Here is an 18,252-nt window from a genome sequence, read left to right on the forward strand (position 1 = left end):
TATTAATAAACTTGTTCTAAATTGGTTACTTGGGCAGTGTTCTCGTTATGCCTCTACCTGCAAATACACATCATTCACTGGCGAAGAGAGTAAAAATTTTTTGAGTTTTCGTCCCACCATTTGGCGAAGAGTATACGTTTTCACCTGTTGCAGTGCCACCTCTCCAAGTTTCGTATCATATCAGTTGGCGACAAGGATTTTTTTCTGGCCTCAGGGCCTCCACTGGCTCCAGTACCACCTCCAAATTTAGCCTCAGAGCATTTGTGACGACATATTTTCTTCTGATCTCCGTTTCTCATCCATCCCAGGTAGTCAACGTTTTCTTTTGTTTCTAAGGCTCAACATTCTCGTCCCACCTTTGGTAACGGCTTCACTAGCTTTGTACCACCATTGTCGACAGTTTCCACGTTCTGCCCCATCATTTAGCGATGGGCATCAACATTTACATCAGATACAGTGCCACCATTCAAAGTTTCGTCCCGTCAACGGGCGACGACGCAGAAGAAGTTTTTCACTGGCTCCAGCACCACCTGTAGCTTCAGCACCCCCACTCAATGTTTCGTACTACACACTGGCGACCAGACTGTTTGTCCTCGATATAGAAGCGACTTTCCACATCTTATGTATCTGCCTTGCACAGACGCGGAGACGCATTTTGGAGACGCTGCCAGCGTCAACATGACACCAGCGATATACAGCTGCTGTCTCCGACGCACTTCCAGGGTTGACCAGCTCCGGACGGAATCGCTGCAGCTTTCTGCTTCTGGCACAGCACCAAAATCCTCTGTCCATCACAGCGTCGTCACAACATCGGAGATACCCAGCCGCCATCCCTGATGCACCTCCAGGGACAACCACCTACAGACAGCAGATCCTGCAGTCTCCTCCTTGAGACACAGCACCAAAACCTTCTACCCAATACTGCCTGATGCATGGACCTCAGGGAGACTGCAACCAGCGAACCTCCACGGTCGTACCTGTTCCCTTTGTCTTGGCCCAGCCCAAGCCTAATCCATGCACACAATTTCGGATCGTTTCTTCTATACCTCATCCACACACGTGTTTTATGAATATCCTTTCTGTACTTGATTCTCTGGTGCTCCTGCACCCACCTATGCCCTCCAGGTACAGTCATCTTACATTTCATCTTCTCTTGCATTCATCCACGCCCTCCAAACACAATACCTGTACTTCTCAGGTGCTTCCGTACTCACATACACCCTCCAGGCACAGCTGTGGTATCTTCCGGGCACTTCCATCTACCTATGAACCCGAATTCAGTACATCGTCATTAACGTGTAGAAATTGTGAGATGAGGAAGTAGCACGTAAGTATATCAGAACAATTACTGCTCATATGTATTCTTTTCTATTAATACTACTTCATGTTAGCGTCCCAGGCGACTAGCAATAGTCAACCATCCATCGACCAAAGTTTTCGATACTCACCTGTCGAACGGGCAAGGGTTTTCTAAGCTACCTTCTATGTGGATGAATTACATTTTCTTAGGATTCTTCCAGTTACTTGTCTAAGGTAACTGCCTTCACTAGGGGTAGTTTTCTGTGGTAGTTCTATTTTAAATCGTTCCGGACGGAACCACCTTGACATTTTATAATCGTCATTAGTTCGAATGATCGATAACGGAAAGTGTAACGGATAATACTCGGTGTTTCCGTGTATTCAAGTACTAAAAAATACATTTCTTTGCGTTGGATATCAGCTGCCAGTCCTTACACGAAGCGTCGATCCTCTACAGGTCTTCCTGCATATCATTCCCTAAATACCCGACAGCCTCGTCGACGAACAGTGAGGGGAGGGAGGGAGGGGGAGGGGGAGGGGGGCGGGGAGGGGGAGGGAGGGGGAGGGAGGGGGAGGGGGGAGGGGGAGGGGAGGAGGTGTGCGTGCGTGCGCACGCGCGCCGGCGACGTGGGTGCGTAGTGCGTGCGTGCTCCAGCATACCTCTGGGACGCCTGAAGTAGAGGAATGGTAGGGGTACACGATGTACTCCATCTCACAGTCGTAACTCATTTACAGCAGTTGGGTGTAACTTCTGATGGCGTAACTGCTAATACCTTACCTACTCCATAAATAACGGTGTGTTCTCATTTGGCACGCAAGTGTTGTATCCGCTTCTTCCTTGAGGATCGATATTTTCGAAATATGGAAAACGTAGCGTGCTATCATTTGTACATTAATTTTCTTCGACATTTCCCTCGGCTCATGTACCACTGTGCTGTCTTTTCCATAGACAGACAACTTTCTACATCGCCCCACATAAAACATGGGAGGCTTAACAGAAGAGAAACACGTGAAATAAAAGGCACATTTACATGAAAATGCATAGAGCGTCTGTGACAGTCAGTATTGGTTGGTTGGTTGGTTGTTTTGGGGAAGGAGACCAGACAGCGAGGTCATCGGTCTCATCGGATTAGGGAAGGACGGGGAAGGAAGTCGGCCGTGCCCTTTGAAAGGAACCATCCCGGCATTTGCCTGGAGCGATTTAGGGAAATCACGGAAAACCTAAATCAGGATGGCCGGACTCGGGATTGAACCGTCGTCCTCCCGAGTGTCAGTATTGGTCAGAGTAGTAGTAATGAGTACGTGTTGCGTTCATTTGATACACGTTACTGAAGTCCTATAGAGGGAGAACGGTCGGGAGTTGAACTTCATCCGTACCTTTATTTTGCGGCTGTGGAGCTTATGTCTTGAAGGAGGAAACATTTAATGGCAGTATAGATAACGTCAAACACATTTAACAACCCAGTGAGAGGTAATTACACTGAAACGGCAAAGAAACCGGTATAGACATGCGTATGCAAATACAGAGATATGTAAACAGGCAGAATATGGCGCTGCGGTCGTTGACAAGAAGTGTCTCACACAGTTGTTACATCGGTTACTGCTTCTATAATGGCAGGTTATCAAGATTTAAGTAAGTTTGAACAAGGTGTTATAGACGGCGCACGAGCGATGAACTGGGGATTTTCCCGTACAACCACTTCACGAGTGTACAGCGAACATCAGGAATCCGGTAAAACATCAAATCTCCGACATCGCTGCGGCCGGAAAAAGATTCTGCAAGAACGGAACCAACGACGACTTAAGAGAATCGTTCAATGTGACAGAAGTGCAACTCTTTCGCAAATTGCTGCAGATTTCACTGCTGGGCCATCAACAACCATTCAACGAAACATCATCAACAGGGGCTTTCGGAGCTGAAGGCCCACACGTGTGCCCCAGATGATTACACGACCAAAAGCTTTACGCCTCACCTGGGCCCGCCAACACCGACATTGGACTGTTTATAATTGAAAACATGTTGCCTGATTGAACGAGTCTCGTTTCAACTTGTATAGAGAGGATGGACGTGTACGGGTCATGGAGACAACGTCATGAATCTATGGAACCTGCATGTCAGCAGGGGATTGTTAAAGTTGGTGGAGGCTCTGTAATGGTGTGGGGTGTGTGCAGTTGGAGTGAAATGGACCCCTGGTAAGTCCAGATACGACTCTGACAGGTGACACGTACGTAACCATCCTATCTGATTACCTGCATACATTCATGTACACTGTACATTCCGCCGGAGTTGAGCAATTCCAGAAGGACAATGTGACACGTCCACAAATGCTACGGAGTGGCTCCAGGAACACAAGAGTTTAAACACTTCCGCCGGCCACCAAACTCCCCAGACATGAACATTAATTGGTATATCTGGGATGCCTTGCAATGTGCTGTTCAGAAGAGATCTCTACCCGCTCGTACTCTTATGCATTTATGGAATACTGCAGGATTCATGATGTCAGTTCCCTCCAACACTATTTCAGTGATTAGTCGAGTCCATGCCATGTCGTGTTGCGGCACTTCTGCGTACTCGCGGGGACCATACACGATATTATGGACATGTAGCAGTTTCTTTGGTTCTTCAGTGTGTATTGGTTTTAATGCTCGAATACGTCCAACGAGGACAGTCCCTGCCAGGCTCGATACCTAGCATCAGCGTCGGGGTCATAGATTCCTCTCAAAATGTTTTCTGTAGTTTTAAAAGGATGTTGTAAATTCTGCGACACACAAGTCGCATTCCATACACACAAAGACACTGTGTGCCACGGCTAATGTGATATTGCCAATCACGAGTGATACCGTGAGGAAGGGTAGTGTCTTGTTCTCAGACTTGCGGTTTAGTCTTCGGTTCATCTGACGCACCCGATGGACAAGTTAAAACTGCCAATATCATGTGAAAGGATCGTTACGTTGGCCACTGTCTCGTCTGAGGCGGCACCACGTTAGGTGCACATACAACATAGAAGGGGAAGAGGGATTTTGCCTTATGCAAGACACCTTTTTTTTGTTTTGTTTTACCCAGACATGTTTCAGCACATTGTGCTATCTTCAGGGAGTTCTTTTTTATATTTTAACTTACGTAATACTACCGGACATTTCTTTTTGTAGCTATTCTGCTATACAAGTTACAACTTCTCATGGTTTTGATATTGTGGTGCTTTCTCATATGTTTCTGGCGATGTGATTAGGCAGATTTCGTGGTCTATGGTCGCTTGACACTGCACTGTCACCGATTTTTCAAACCATAGGTAGAGTTTTCGCCGCGACGTAATGGCAAGCAGTGTTGCTGCGCTGTCTGTGGTGAGAGATAAAGCCTGATATTTGGTATTCTCGGCACACTCTTGAGACTGTGAATTCGGAATATTGAATTCCTTAACGATTTCCGAAATGAAATGTCCCATGCGTCCAGCTTCAACTACCATTTCGCGTTCAAAGCCAGTTAATTCCAGTCTTGCGGCCATAACCACGCCGGAAACTTCTTTACATGAATCACCTAAGCGGAAATGACACCTCCGCCAATGCACTGCCCGTTCATACACAGTGAACGCGAAACTACCGCTATCTGTACATGTGCATATCGCTATCAATGACTCTTATCACCTCCGTGTGTTTCAAAAAGTTCTTATTCTCTTCTTATCTGAACTGTTTATCGTACATGTTTCACTTCCGTACAAGTCTATACACCAGACAAATAACTTCAGAAAAGTTTCCCTAACACTCAACTTTAAATTTACGTTCAAAAGTTTTTCGCTACTGGTTTGGGTTGTTTGGGGAAGGAGACCAGCGAGGTCATCGGTCTCATTGGATTAGGGAAGGATGGGGAAGGAAGTCGGCCGTGCCCTTTCAAAGGAACCATCACGGCATTTGCCTCGAGCGATTTAGGGAAATCATGGAAAACCTAAATCAGGATGGCCGGACGCGGGATTGAACCGTCGTCCTCCCGACTGCGAGTCCAATGTCTAACCACTGCGCCACCTCGCTCGGTCGCTACTGGTAATTCCCTCGGTATCGCCTGATTTAATTCGACTACATTCTGTTACCTTTGTTTTACTTACGTTGATGTTCATCTTATAACCTCTTTTCAAGACACTATCCACTCCATCCAAAAGCTCGTCCAATTCGTTTGTCGTTTCCTACGGGTTTACTCTGTCATCGACAAATCTCCAAGTTTTGATTTCTTCCCCCAAACGTTATTTCTCTTTCGAAATTTCTGCCTGGTTTCGTTCACACCTTTCTCCATGAACAAACTTACACTTGTTGTTGTTGTTGTTGTTGTTGTTGTTGTTGTGGACCTTAGATCAACGACTGTTCGATGCAGCTCTCCGCGCAACACTACCCTGTGCAAGCCTCAATTATTGAGGTAATTTTCAGTGACGAAGCGTGTAATAGTAATGTGTTGAAGGAGGGTGGCTGGAGGTAGTACTGACCATGCAGATGAGGCATTTGAACTTGTCGGCGCTGGAGGCGTCCGCCTCGAGCTGTCGGATGCGCGCCTTGAGCGCCTCGACCAGCTGGTCGCGGTCGGGCGCGGGGTCGCTGGGGTGCTCGCCCGCGGCGGCGCCAGCCGCGTCGCCGTCGCCCTCCGCCTCTGCGTCGCCGTCGCCCTCGCCCTCTCCGTCGCCGTCGCCGTCCGGCTCCTCCTTGATGTCGGTCGCCTCCGCTGCCGGACTGCTGCTATCGCCACTGAAACACCCACCAGTCACATCACGACATGCGTTACCTCAGTATTTGACAGTGCCGCCATTCAGCTTCCTTCCACAAAGCTCGACAAAGTGAATGACAGGAGAAGCGAAAATGACCCTCTTCACATAATGTTATCTGTTACCACGGATAAACTGAGCAGTGGAGCAAAGTTCGTACGAGGAAACTTTTGATATCAAATTAATTGACCAATTAATTGATCAATTAATTACCCCTACCTCTCTGGCAATTCCCCATCCCATCGGGTGGTCTCTATTATTCCCTTTTGGGAAATCACACGCACTGCCCCCCCCCCCAAATCTCATTGGACTGATCTCACAACATGAAATTGAAATCAATGTCAATTACATTACGGAGGATACCTGTTTATTTACAAAATTCAATTTGCATATTATTTATTTAATCAGTTTGCAGAAGACAGGGCTCCTCTCCTCCCCTCCCACACCTAGAAAGACGGCGGAAAATTCAAAACCTAAGGAAAAACTCAAATTTTCGTGATAAATACGAATTTTCGCGGTAAATGGTTCAAATGGCTCTGAGCACTATGGGACTTAACCAGTGAGGTCATCAGTCCCCTAGAACTTGGAACTACTTAAACCTAACTAACCTAAGGACATCACACACATCCATGTCCGAGGCAGGATTCGAACCTGCGACCGTAGCGGTCGCGCGGTTCCAGACTGTATCGCCTAGAACCGCTCGGCCACCCCGGCCGGTTCGCGGTAAATTCAAATGCTAAAATGTATAGGACATAATAATAATAATGATGATGATAATAAATATTAATAATAATATATTCAAATATGTGGTATCCGTTCTTTCGACATACCCAACAGAACAGACACTATTTTGGTCCAGCAGCAACTACGAATTAAGACACAAAAGAATTACACACAATGGCTTCTAGTAGGCAATGATTTAAACCAATAGGGAAGGCTGAAAATTTGTGCGAGACTGGGATCATCACCTTCTGACAGGACTTTTTCATTACTGAAAGGCTGCCTAGCTCTCTGCCTTTCACTGGCTATATAGAGAGCTATCATAACTAGAAAAAACTGCACACTAACGTTCAGGAAAAAATTCACCACCATGTGTATGCTCGAGGCCAAATATTTTTTACGGCTAATAGTGCTTCTAGTGATTTGTAGTCAGTGCTATACTAGAACAGTAGCAGATCTCTTTAGCTATTTTAGGTTCAATTCTTACATTTATCTACATTCAACTCCAATGCCCACCAATCCTCAATCCTCTGCAAATCGATATAGCCTACCTGTGTTGCAGCCCTGCTATAGACAGGAGCCTACATCCGAGTATGTATTCTGCAAACCACTGCACTGTGTGGACTGTATGGTAGCAGTAGTATCGATTTCTTCGTTCCTTTTCCAGTAAGGATCAAGTAAAAATAGATGTATGTATCCCAGCTATGATTGCTATGCCAGATACAGGTTGTTGAATGCCCGAGGGAACGATACTGCTGCTCCATTACAATACGAGGACTGCACGAAGATAATCTGATACATCTGCAATTCATGGATATCAAATGATAATCTACTTGTCCTAATCTAATTTATCATACTGCAGTGATCACTACACTAGATATACAATGGCATAATGGCATAATGGCATCATAGACACCAGTTTTTCAACTGGGATATACCTCCATAATACAGTTCTAACAGTATAACAGATCGTTCAACACGCGCGCTATCTGCCGAATCATTTACACTGGTGCAACAGCCTCTCACCACCACGCACAATTCAGAGCTACTGCAACATTAGGGAAAGATTCAAGTTTTAGTCATAGCACTGCTCATTTTCCCCCACACGCTCTTTGGGAGTGGACCGGCCATGATACCATATTCTGTGTAGAACAGAGTATAACCACATGGCAGTACGCATATACATAGTGTAGCTATTTATTTAGAAGCAAATTCACTACCTACACTCTTATCCGACTATCATACATCGAGAGCCAAGTAACCAACAAGAACAAGCCAGACCAAATAATTGTCAATGTTCCCTCCAGCAACAGCAGTCGTCTTGGAGCCTCTTACAACCCGCTCAGATTGTATTGCCACAGTATCTAGGTGACATGCCTATGAGAAACGCAGCCACTTGCCTCCTAGACTGCCACTTCTTTGTGGGTAGATTATATCCCCTTAAAATTCCATGAAAATGAATTTCAGCCTTAGGCTGACATATTCGTCTCCTTTAGCTCACCAGCCTATCGTTCCTCAAGTGTTTTGTTTGAATCTCTCAAGATTACACCAAATGGATCTGACCCCAGCACATGCAGTCTTCTTCAGTACACTTCAGGTGCTTACTGCTAGGCATTTTACTGCGGCTAACATTTCCAATGACAATGTATAGGATTTCTAGTCCAATCTATGAGCAATATATTTAGTTATGTTCAGGTCAACTACGAGTGCAACCATTGGTCTTCCCATCTTGCATGGTGGAGAATACTTACCATCACTATTACAGGTTACTCTTCTATCCCAATCTCAAATCTGATTGTCTATATACTTCCATACAAACCCTAATCCACCTTTATGCTTCCTGGCTAAACAGATGGTCTTTCTCACAGATTTTTTTGTCTTCGCTGCCTGTTCGAATGGAATACGCCAACCTATACAACTCTAGCAACATCAAAAAATGGTTCAAATGGCTCTAAGCCCTATGGGACTTAACATCTGAGGTCATCAGTCCCCTAGACTTAGAACTACTTAAACCTAACTAACCTAAGGACATCACACACATCCATGCCCGAACCTGCGACCGTAGCAGCCGCGTGGTTCCGGACTGAAGCGTCTAGAACCGCTCCACCACAGCGGCCTACTATTTTTACTCGATCATTGCGCATATGACTGGAAAAGGAACAAAGAAATGGGTAATACTACCGACATAGCCCACAGCGTGCAGTGGTTTGCTGAATACGTATTTAGATGTAGGCTCCTTTCTATAGCTGAGTTGCGATCCGGTAACCTGAAGCGATTTGCAGAGGGTTGAGGACTGGTGGACGTTGGAGCTGAATGTAGATAAATGTAACTATTGAATCTAAAATAGCCGATGAAAGTTCTTATCTTTTTATTATGTCACTGACTACAAATCGCTAATAGCAATACCAGTCGTATAAAATATCTGGACGCGAACAAGGCGGTGAATTTCTCATTGAACGTTAGTGTACTATATGGAGGGTAAACGATACTCTGACAAAAGGGAGGCTGAGAGATGATCTCTTTACCGCTTCTTCTAAGTGTTGTGGCCAAACTTATTACAGCCTCCCACGTGTCTTGTAATGAAAGACTGGAAGATCCATCCAAATATAGAGGGTAAGCGATACCCTGACGAAAGGGAGGCTGAAAGGTGATTTCTTTACCTCTTCCTCTAATTGCTGTGAGCAAACATTATTACTCCATCCCACATACGTCTCGCGAAGTGACTCCAATGAGAAAAATAGCAGCTAATACGAAAGTTTTCTCTGAGGGACTGGGGATGTACCACAGGGATGGCATAGGTACTAGGGAGCCTCCCCCCCCCCCTCCCTGATCGGCTGGGGAATTCCTTGAGGGGGAGGGGATAATTAATTGATCTCTCTCTCTCTCTCTCTCTCTCTCTCTATATATATATATATATATATATATATATATATATATATATATATATATATATATATGGTGAGTCACCTAACGTTACCGCTGGACATATTTCGTAAACCACATCAAATACTAACGAACCGATTCCACAGACAGAACGTGAGGAGAGGGGCTAGTGTAATTGTTTAATACAAACCATACAAAAATGCACGGAAGTATGTTTTTTAACACAAACCTACGTTTTTTTAAAAATGGAACCACGTTAGTTTTGTTAGCGCATCTGAACATATAAACAAATACGTAATCAGTGCCGTTTGTTGCATTGTAAAATGCTGATTACATCCGGAGATATTGTAACCTAAAGTTGACGCTTGAAACCTCCGACGTTCAGTTGCGTGTTGTATCAAACACGGGCCACGGTCGGCGAGCAGCATCTGCAGAGACATGCTTACGATGACCGTGTTTACGAGTGTAGCTGTAGAGCACTGTTGTGGTTTGGTCTAGCTGTCGCAGTGTCCGCATGTAGCGCTTGCTGCTATTCTTATTCTGCATTCGTCTCCGCACGCAGACCAACTGTAGTACACCGTGTTACCAGACGTCTGTGATAGTGTAGTGTTGTAGGAACTGTGACCATGGTGTATTCGAACTCTGAAAAGACGGACATGATACTCATCTATGGCGAGTGTCGACGAAATGCAGCTGAAGCCTGCAGGGTGTATGCAGAACGGTACCCGGACAGAGAGCATCCAACGTGCCGCACATTGCAAAACATCTACCGCCAACTGTATGCAACAGGTATGGTAGTAGCACGCAAACGGGTCCGTAACAGGCTCGTCACAGGACAAGCGGGTGCAGTTGGTGTGTTAGCTGCTGTTGCCATGAACCCACACATGAGTACACGGGACATTGCGAGAGCCGGTGGACTGAGTCAAAGCAGTGTCATGCGCATACTGCATCGTCACCGCTTTCACCCGTTTGATGTGTCGCTACATCAGCAATTACATGGTGATGACTTTACTCATCGAGTGCAATTCTGTCAATGGGCATTAACAGAGAATGCGTTGCAGTTCTACCTGTTTACCGATGAAGCGAGTTTCACAAACCACGGGGCAGTGAAACTACGGAACATGCATTACTGGTCCGTGGACAATCCTCGCTGGCTCAGACAGGTAGAGTGACAGCGACCGTGGACTGTAAATGTATGGTGAGGAATCAATGGCGACCATCTCATTGGTCCTCACTTCATTGCAGGGGCCCAAACAGCTGCAACATACATCGCGTTTCTACAGAATGATCTGCCAACGTTGCTCGAAAATGTCCCACTGGAAACGCGTCGACGTATGTGGTATCAGCATGATGGTGCACCTGCACATTCCGCAGTTAACACTAGGCTGCCCCTTGACAGGATTTTCGACGGGCGTTTCATATGACGTGGAGGACGCATAAATTGGCCAGCCCGTTCTCCTGATCTTACACCTCTGGACTTCTTTCTGTGGGGTACGTTAAAGGAGAATATGTACCGTGATGTGCCTACAACCCCAGAGGATATGAAACAACGTATTGTGGCAGCCTGCGGCGACATTACACCAGACCTACTGCGGCGTGTACACCATTCATTACGCCAGAGATTGAAATTGTGTGCAGCAAATGATGGCCACCACATTGAACATCTATCGGCCTGACATGTCGGGACACAATCTATTCCACTCCTTAATTGAAAACGGAAACCACGTGTGTACGTGTACCTCACCCCTCATGGTAATGTACATGTGCGTCAGTGAAAAAGACCAATAAAAAGGTGTTAGCGTGTGGACGTAATGTGCTGTTCCAGTCTCTTCTGTACCTAAGGTCCATCACCGTTCCCTTTGGATCCCTAAGTAATTCGGTGCTCTCCGATACACACGATCGAACAGCGGAGGACTGGTACTCAAGCGTCAACTTTAGGTTACAATATCTCCGGATGTAATTAACTTTTACAATGCAACAAACGGCACTGATTACGTGTTTGTTTATATGTTCAGATGTGCTAACAAAACTAACGGGGTTCCATTTAAAAAAGTACGTTTGTGTTAACAAACATACTTCCGTGAATTTTTTTTATGGTTTGTATTAACCAATTACACTAGCCCCTCTCCTCACATTCGGTATGTGGAATCGATTCGTCAGTATTTGATGTGGTTTACGAAATATATCCAGCGGTAATGTTAGGTGACTCACACTGTGTGTATATATATTGTTACAGCCATTACACCCTCATCCTGTCCCTGTCTGGGTCAGCATCTCGAATGGGAAAATCAACCGGATTAACGCGTACAAGGTAGCGAAAATACTGATCAAAAGACGGAAGGAGTATCCACAGAAAATATAAGAAAATATAGGGTTGTTAATGTTGTGAACAATTAACTTTAGAACAAATTATCGTAAATCTACTTTCCGAATTCGATCTACTCAAAGGGAGGTGGCTGCTCAGAGGGAGACTGTCGCGAACAAAAAGAAACCGGTCAGATTGTGCCAGTCGAGGGGCTTAAGTGACAGTATATTCCAGAGAGAGAGAGAGAGAGAGAGAGAGAGAGAGAGAGGGTGGGGAAGGGGAAACAGCACTACGTTAAAGTGGTGGGAATGAACTTCGCAGTCATCATCAAGCTAGAGGCCGATTTTAATTGCATGTACCCTTATTAAATATATTCCTAATGGATTGACGCACATATCTTTTACGTGGAAGGAGATCACATTATGTATCAAAGAAATCCATACAACTAACTGGGGCTCGAATGCCAGACTCTTGGGTGACTGTCCTGATGCTCAAGCAAACCAAATTTTATCGATTACTGTAGTGAAATTGAGGTACGATATCTGATCAGGCTATCTGTCAATAATGCAACAAGTGTAGGTATGAAGAGGAACATAGGTCGCAGATGAAGTTATAGAATGAAAAATTTTTCAGAATTGAAACTAAACGAACCTCAACTATGAACCTGCAGTTTGATTTGCCCACGTGAGATGAGGAAGTTGGTGAAACATAATACTGAGCATTAACAAATTTAATGACAAGACATAACAATTATATATTCGGAAGATAAGAATTTTTGAAATACTATTTTTGAAAGACCGGTATGATATATCGAAGTTTCACCTAAATCAAGGCGTTCTTAGCGAGAATGCATAGACAGAAGGATACCTGGAAATATTAAACTTGTCAATAGTGGAGTATGAGTGCGGGTTCTACCACCGATAACAATCTTGTCTTAAGGTCATACCCACTTTTCCGGAAAATTCAACCCTCTGCCCACACCTGTTGGATAATTGCGTGAGCTGTATTTAAGGTCAGGATGTAACCTGATACCCTGTCAATGCATCATGGAGAATTGCGTGACATAACAATGGCGGGGAAATAAAGGTCACTGCTCCCCTCCCCCTTCTCTCCAGCCCAGTAGGAATCAAGCTTCCCCCTCCCCTCGCCACTTATTATTATTATTATCATTACAATTAAGCGAATCCACTCATCCCAGGTCTGAGCGTCATATTGAAAGGATTACCTTGAAGCACTAACAGTAGAGATCAGCCACCGTCTCCAACCAGAGTAAAAAGAAGAACAAGTCAGTCACATTCGAAACTATTTGTCCATCCAATTCTCTTATTATTAATCAATTATTAATATTATCTATGTTAATACTTACGATTTTTCTTTTTTAAAAATGACGACTTATTAACATTCTGTTTGTTTTTAGGAAATACTTACGATTATTCTTTCTCCACAAAGATCAATTATTTATTGATACTCTGTGCGTTTTTACTTAGGATATTTCATTTTTTATTTCAACAGCACAATATCCTCCTGATGTGGCACCAGTGGAAATGGTGGACCACGTGAAGCAGTTGTCCGTGACAGCCTATTGCCGCGACCGCTGTCCCGGAGGCCGCGCAAGCCTCCAGCGACTCAGTGCCCACTACCGCCGCCGTGAGTGGTCGCTGCCTCGCCACAGCTTGAAGGCCAGAGAAACACCGCTGTGGACGCTGACTGCCGCCCACGCAGGTATCGCCAGCTGACAAGACCCAACATGGCTTAAGCGCAAGCAGTTGTCGGAAGCATCCCATGCTTTTGATAAACGAGTGCGAGAGAGCGATGGATAATAGTCGCACCCTTTCTAGCACACGAGACAGCCGACGGGCAAGCAATCCTCACACTGGAGATAAGACGGAAGTAGATCGCGAAAGTGATGTGTATCACTTTTAGATGCGAGTAGAAGCCACACTGCGCTCCAATGTTGCTTCACTCCTAAAATATGCCCGCCCGCCAGCAGCGCCTATGCACAAGAGGAATCTAAGGGCTGACAGCCCACACAACTGAGATTAGACCAGCATTCTATCAGAAGCAGCCAGCAACTCGCAAAATGCAGCCACTTAAAAAAAAACTATTTAATACTTCTTTTATTATGTGTCTCTCCGCTTCTCGAGGATATTTCCAGAAAAGAGCTGTTATTAAAATCATTATATGTACTCAAAAATGGTTCAAATGGTTCTGAGCACTATGGGACTTAACATCTGAGGTCATCAGTCCCCTAGACTTAGAACTACTTAAACCTAACTAACCTAAGGACATCACACACATCCATTCCCGAGGCAGGATTCGAACCTGCGACCGCAGCGGTCGCGCGGTTCCAAACTGTAGCGCCTAGAACCGCTCGGCATTATATTTACTACTCCATTATTTTCCTGAATTTCATTCTGCAACTACGAAACTGGTGGCTCTCTACGATTTCTACGGGACAGCAGACAACCGCTAACGACTGTGAAGAAACAGTGTAAGTAGTGCTAAGCTTAGAGCAGCAGTTGCATGGTTTATATAGTGCAAAACATACTGTTGTGTGTTTGTATAGTTGGAGCAGTAAGGACTCTGACATATAGGTGAAAACAGCACCTAATGCACAGTTGTTTAATTTTTTCGTCCAGTTCGAACACCTACATCTTTTAAATATATAATTAATCAAATGTATTTGCTAATTAACATACATCTAATAATCGGTTTTTAGAAAAAAAAGGTGTTTCTTCTTGTTCTCACTGAACCGGTGAGTTGGAAAAGGGGCCACGTCTCAGAAAGTCAGTTTTTCAGGAGAGACAGAAAACTGTTTTCCTACACAACAGGTTTAAGCATGGTGTCGTTGAGTTCCCATGTAGCAATTGGCCCCAGGTGAAACAATATACACCATTACAACACACTTTAGCCAACGAATGTGGTCAATAATCGAGTTTGAATGTACTGGAGATGACACCTTTTAGAACCTGAGGATGCTGATGAGGCAACCAGTGTTGTGTTTGCTGAGAAATGATTTTGTGATGTAAGTTTTTACTATCCATACTCATTACAGCAATGAAAAAGCCGCTGGCAGATACTGTAACGAAATGATTTCCGCTCGTCAGGTAAGTATTGTAGAATTTTTTTTTTACATCGTCTAGTTTCTTCTTTTTTATTAGAACAGGTCCAATATAAGCTTGTCGATTTGGACATTGCCTCTTCTCTAATTCAATGCCCTTCTAACGAGCTCTTCTGTTGATGGGATATGATCCCATGTTATACGAAACGATGCATACAGTTATCTCCGCTAATCGTAAATTAAAAAAGTGGAATGGCCCCTTTTGCAGCTCATCGATGCAACCACGTACCACGCACACTGCATAATTACATAATTCTAAATTATCGATATTTTATACAACACTGTGAATAGAGATTGTTGAAATTTAAAAAATCATTACGAATTTATTGACAAACTTTTATAAAATGTCGATGATGAGATACGTGTTAATTAGCATATATTTGATAAATGTTTATATCTAAATGATGTAGGCGATCGACCTGAACGAAAAAAAATAAAATTAAAAAAAGACCATAGTAAGGTTCGAACCAGCGAGTCATTGATTATCCCATCACCATTCTCCAATACAAAGCTACACGGCGCACACACGGGTATTTTGCCCCAAAATCTGGCCAAAAGTCCACTTCTCAAACGGGAGTAATTCCTAGAATTCCTACATTCCTGCGATAGTCTGATGGATAGAGCATTGCTGAGGCAATCCGTCATTTGCTTATTGTGCACTGATACGTGGTGGAGTTGGTATATATTCAAGTCTCACTTGCGGTGCATCTGAAGCTTCTCCACTGGCTTGGAATCACTTTGCATTTGTGAATGTGTTAAAGTGTGTTTCTGCTTAAAGTGTAGTGAAAAGCAATATGAATTCCGAAGAACCACCTGCGTACCGTTATTTATACTTATTTTCATTCAGCCGGCCGGTGTGGCCGAGCAGTTCTAGGCGCTTCAGTCCGGAACCGCGCTGCTGCTACGGTCGCAGGTTCGAATCCTGCCTCGGGCATGGCTGTGTGTGGTGTCCTTAGGTTAGTTAGGTTTAAGTAGTTCTAAAGTCTAGGGGACTGATGACCTCAGATGTTAAGTCCCATAGTGCTTAGAGCCATTTATTTTCATTCAAACTGTTTGCTATTTTTGTTATAATCATTCTTTTTGTCATAGTGCAGGTGTTTCCCTGCGTACCTGTTAATACAGCTTGATAGCAAAAGCATTCCTCTACTGGAAATTTAAAAAAGTTGTCGCTGAATACCGCAGTTTATTTTGTACGATGGTTTAACATTAACGAGTTGCCAGCTATAAAAAGAGTCATCTCCGAAATGAATTTTGAAAGCATTTTATTCATATCCTCGAGTCTTTGAAAGTTAAAATCTATGACATACACAGGCCTTCATGTTCTTATGAACACATGTTCTGGAAAAGAGTTTGTAGAAAGATTGGACTTTACGGAGAATTATATATTATCAGATTTACCTTCCCTGATGAAGAAAAGAAAGTTTTCAAACATAATGTGTTTTATATAAATTCACAAATGAAGTAACGATGGCTTGCTTCAAACAAGATTGAAAGTACCTTCTTAAAAATAACCATAATTGGCTGCAAAGTATCATCACAATTCCATGTTGCAAAACACGAGTTGATAGGCCATCAAGGTCTTTTGTAGAGCTGAACGAATGTAGTAAAAAGCGTAAGACACAAGTATTGAGAAACAAATTTGGAGCCACAGAATTAACGTGTGCCAGTCAAATGAAACACACGTTGCTGATGACTGCGGTAGATGCAAGGGTCTGCAGTGCAGTCACAGAGGCAGCATCGACAATGAGGTACTACATTTGCAAGGTTACATCAAAAGACTTCAATGACTTACAGAAAGCTAAAGTAGTAAATATTGAAGGTCGTCTTCAGTTCGACCTGTCTAAACTCCACACGCGAATTAGATTTTTGGAATTTTTGTTGCATTTTTCGTAGAAAATAAACATCAAGAAGTGGCATATCCGTTCAAAAGAGGAAAATAAACATGTTCAAGAGAGGGAAAAAGCCACACAAGAAATGTGTAGAAATCGACTGGGATTAGTTGTAGACGTTCCCAAGCAAGGCTTTGGAAATAGCAATGACGGAAATACCAGTAGAATATTTTTTGAAGATCCTAAAATTTCAGCGAAATAAATCTGCAAATCATCTTTCGATTCACAGTTATTCTAGAAGCTATTTCTAGGGGCATAAGATAGACATATACAAATTTTCTGCTTATACTGTCGAAACAGCAAGACTGTACGTTGACTTACATCCATGACATCACATGTCTTCCACTGTATACAAGATTTTGGAGCATGGTCCAACTGTAATCGAACATACCCTATTATTCACAGGCACTTTATCAAAAGAAGCAGCCGAGGTCCGCAATAAGCACTTTCGTCTCTACAAACAAAAGTTTTCCAGGACATTCTCACGAGAAGAATTCAATCTAGACATAACGAACAGGCTACTTCTGGCATCTGATCCATTAATAACAGGTAAGGGGCCGAAGCCAAAGGAAAACAGCCAACGATTCTGAAAGGAAACATACATTTACTGCTCTCAAGCGAAGGATAGATTAGGCTGGTCCCTCAAGCTCAAAACGATAATAAATGGTTCAAATGGCTCTAAGCACTGTGGAATTTAACATCTGAGGTCATCAGTCCCCTAGACTTAGAACTACTTAAACCTAACTAACCTAAGGACATCACACACATCCATGCCCGAGGCAAGATTCGAACCTTCGACCGTAGCAGCAGAGCTGATCCAGACTGAAGCGCCTAGAGCCGCTCGGCCACAGAGGCCGGCTAAATGATAATAAAGAAACAGACTGCTCAGATGAACAAGACTAAGATGCATCATCTGAATAATACATAGTATTGCAGCTAGGGAATAAATAATCTAATAAAGATACCGTAATTGTGATCTGTTTCACGTTAAGTATTTAAATATATTGCTGTCCTACAAATACGTTCTCTAGGATCTCACAGTACAGAATATATCAAACTTTAATTCTGGCCAACTTTTTGCATGAAATACCTCTATGTGCACCGCGTCGGGAAAATCGCCTTACGTTAACTGAATTACAGCTCGTCGGAAAAATTCAAAGTTGATTTTGTCGAGACTCTTTTAGAGTTTCATCGAACTGCTTCGGTTGGGTGATATTTGAGTTCTGAACTTCACGTACCATAAATATGAAAAATTTGCAAAAATCCCGTAGCTGGGTGGTCTTCTTGTGGGCT

General features: G+C 43.8%; 1 protein-coding gene across 1 annotated transcript in view; it reads right to left on the minus strand.

Annotated features, from left to right (window-relative positions):
• LOC126184181 (E3 ubiquitin-protein ligase Rnf220-like) overlaps window positions 1-18,252 on the minus strand; it is a 658,132-nt gene that overhangs the window by 40,273 nt on the left and 599,607 nt on the right. Inside the window, exons 7-8 of the mRNA XM_049926549.1 lie at window positions 5,931-6,024; window positions 5,769-5,885 (exon numbers count right to left, since the gene is read on the minus strand). Of these exons, the coding sequence (XP_049782506.1) occupies window positions 5,769-5,885; window positions 5,931-6,024 (211 nt within the window). The remainder of the gene's footprint in view (window positions 1-5,768; window positions 5,886-5,930; window positions 6,025-18,252) is intronic.

This window comes from Schistocerca cancellata, chromosome 4 (assembly GCF_023864275.1).
Source record: "Schistocerca cancellata isolate TAMUIC-IGC-003103 chromosome 4, iqSchCanc2.1, whole genome shotgun sequence".
Lineage (NCBI taxonomy): Eukaryota > Metazoa > Arthropoda > Insecta > Orthoptera > Acrididae > Schistocerca > Schistocerca cancellata.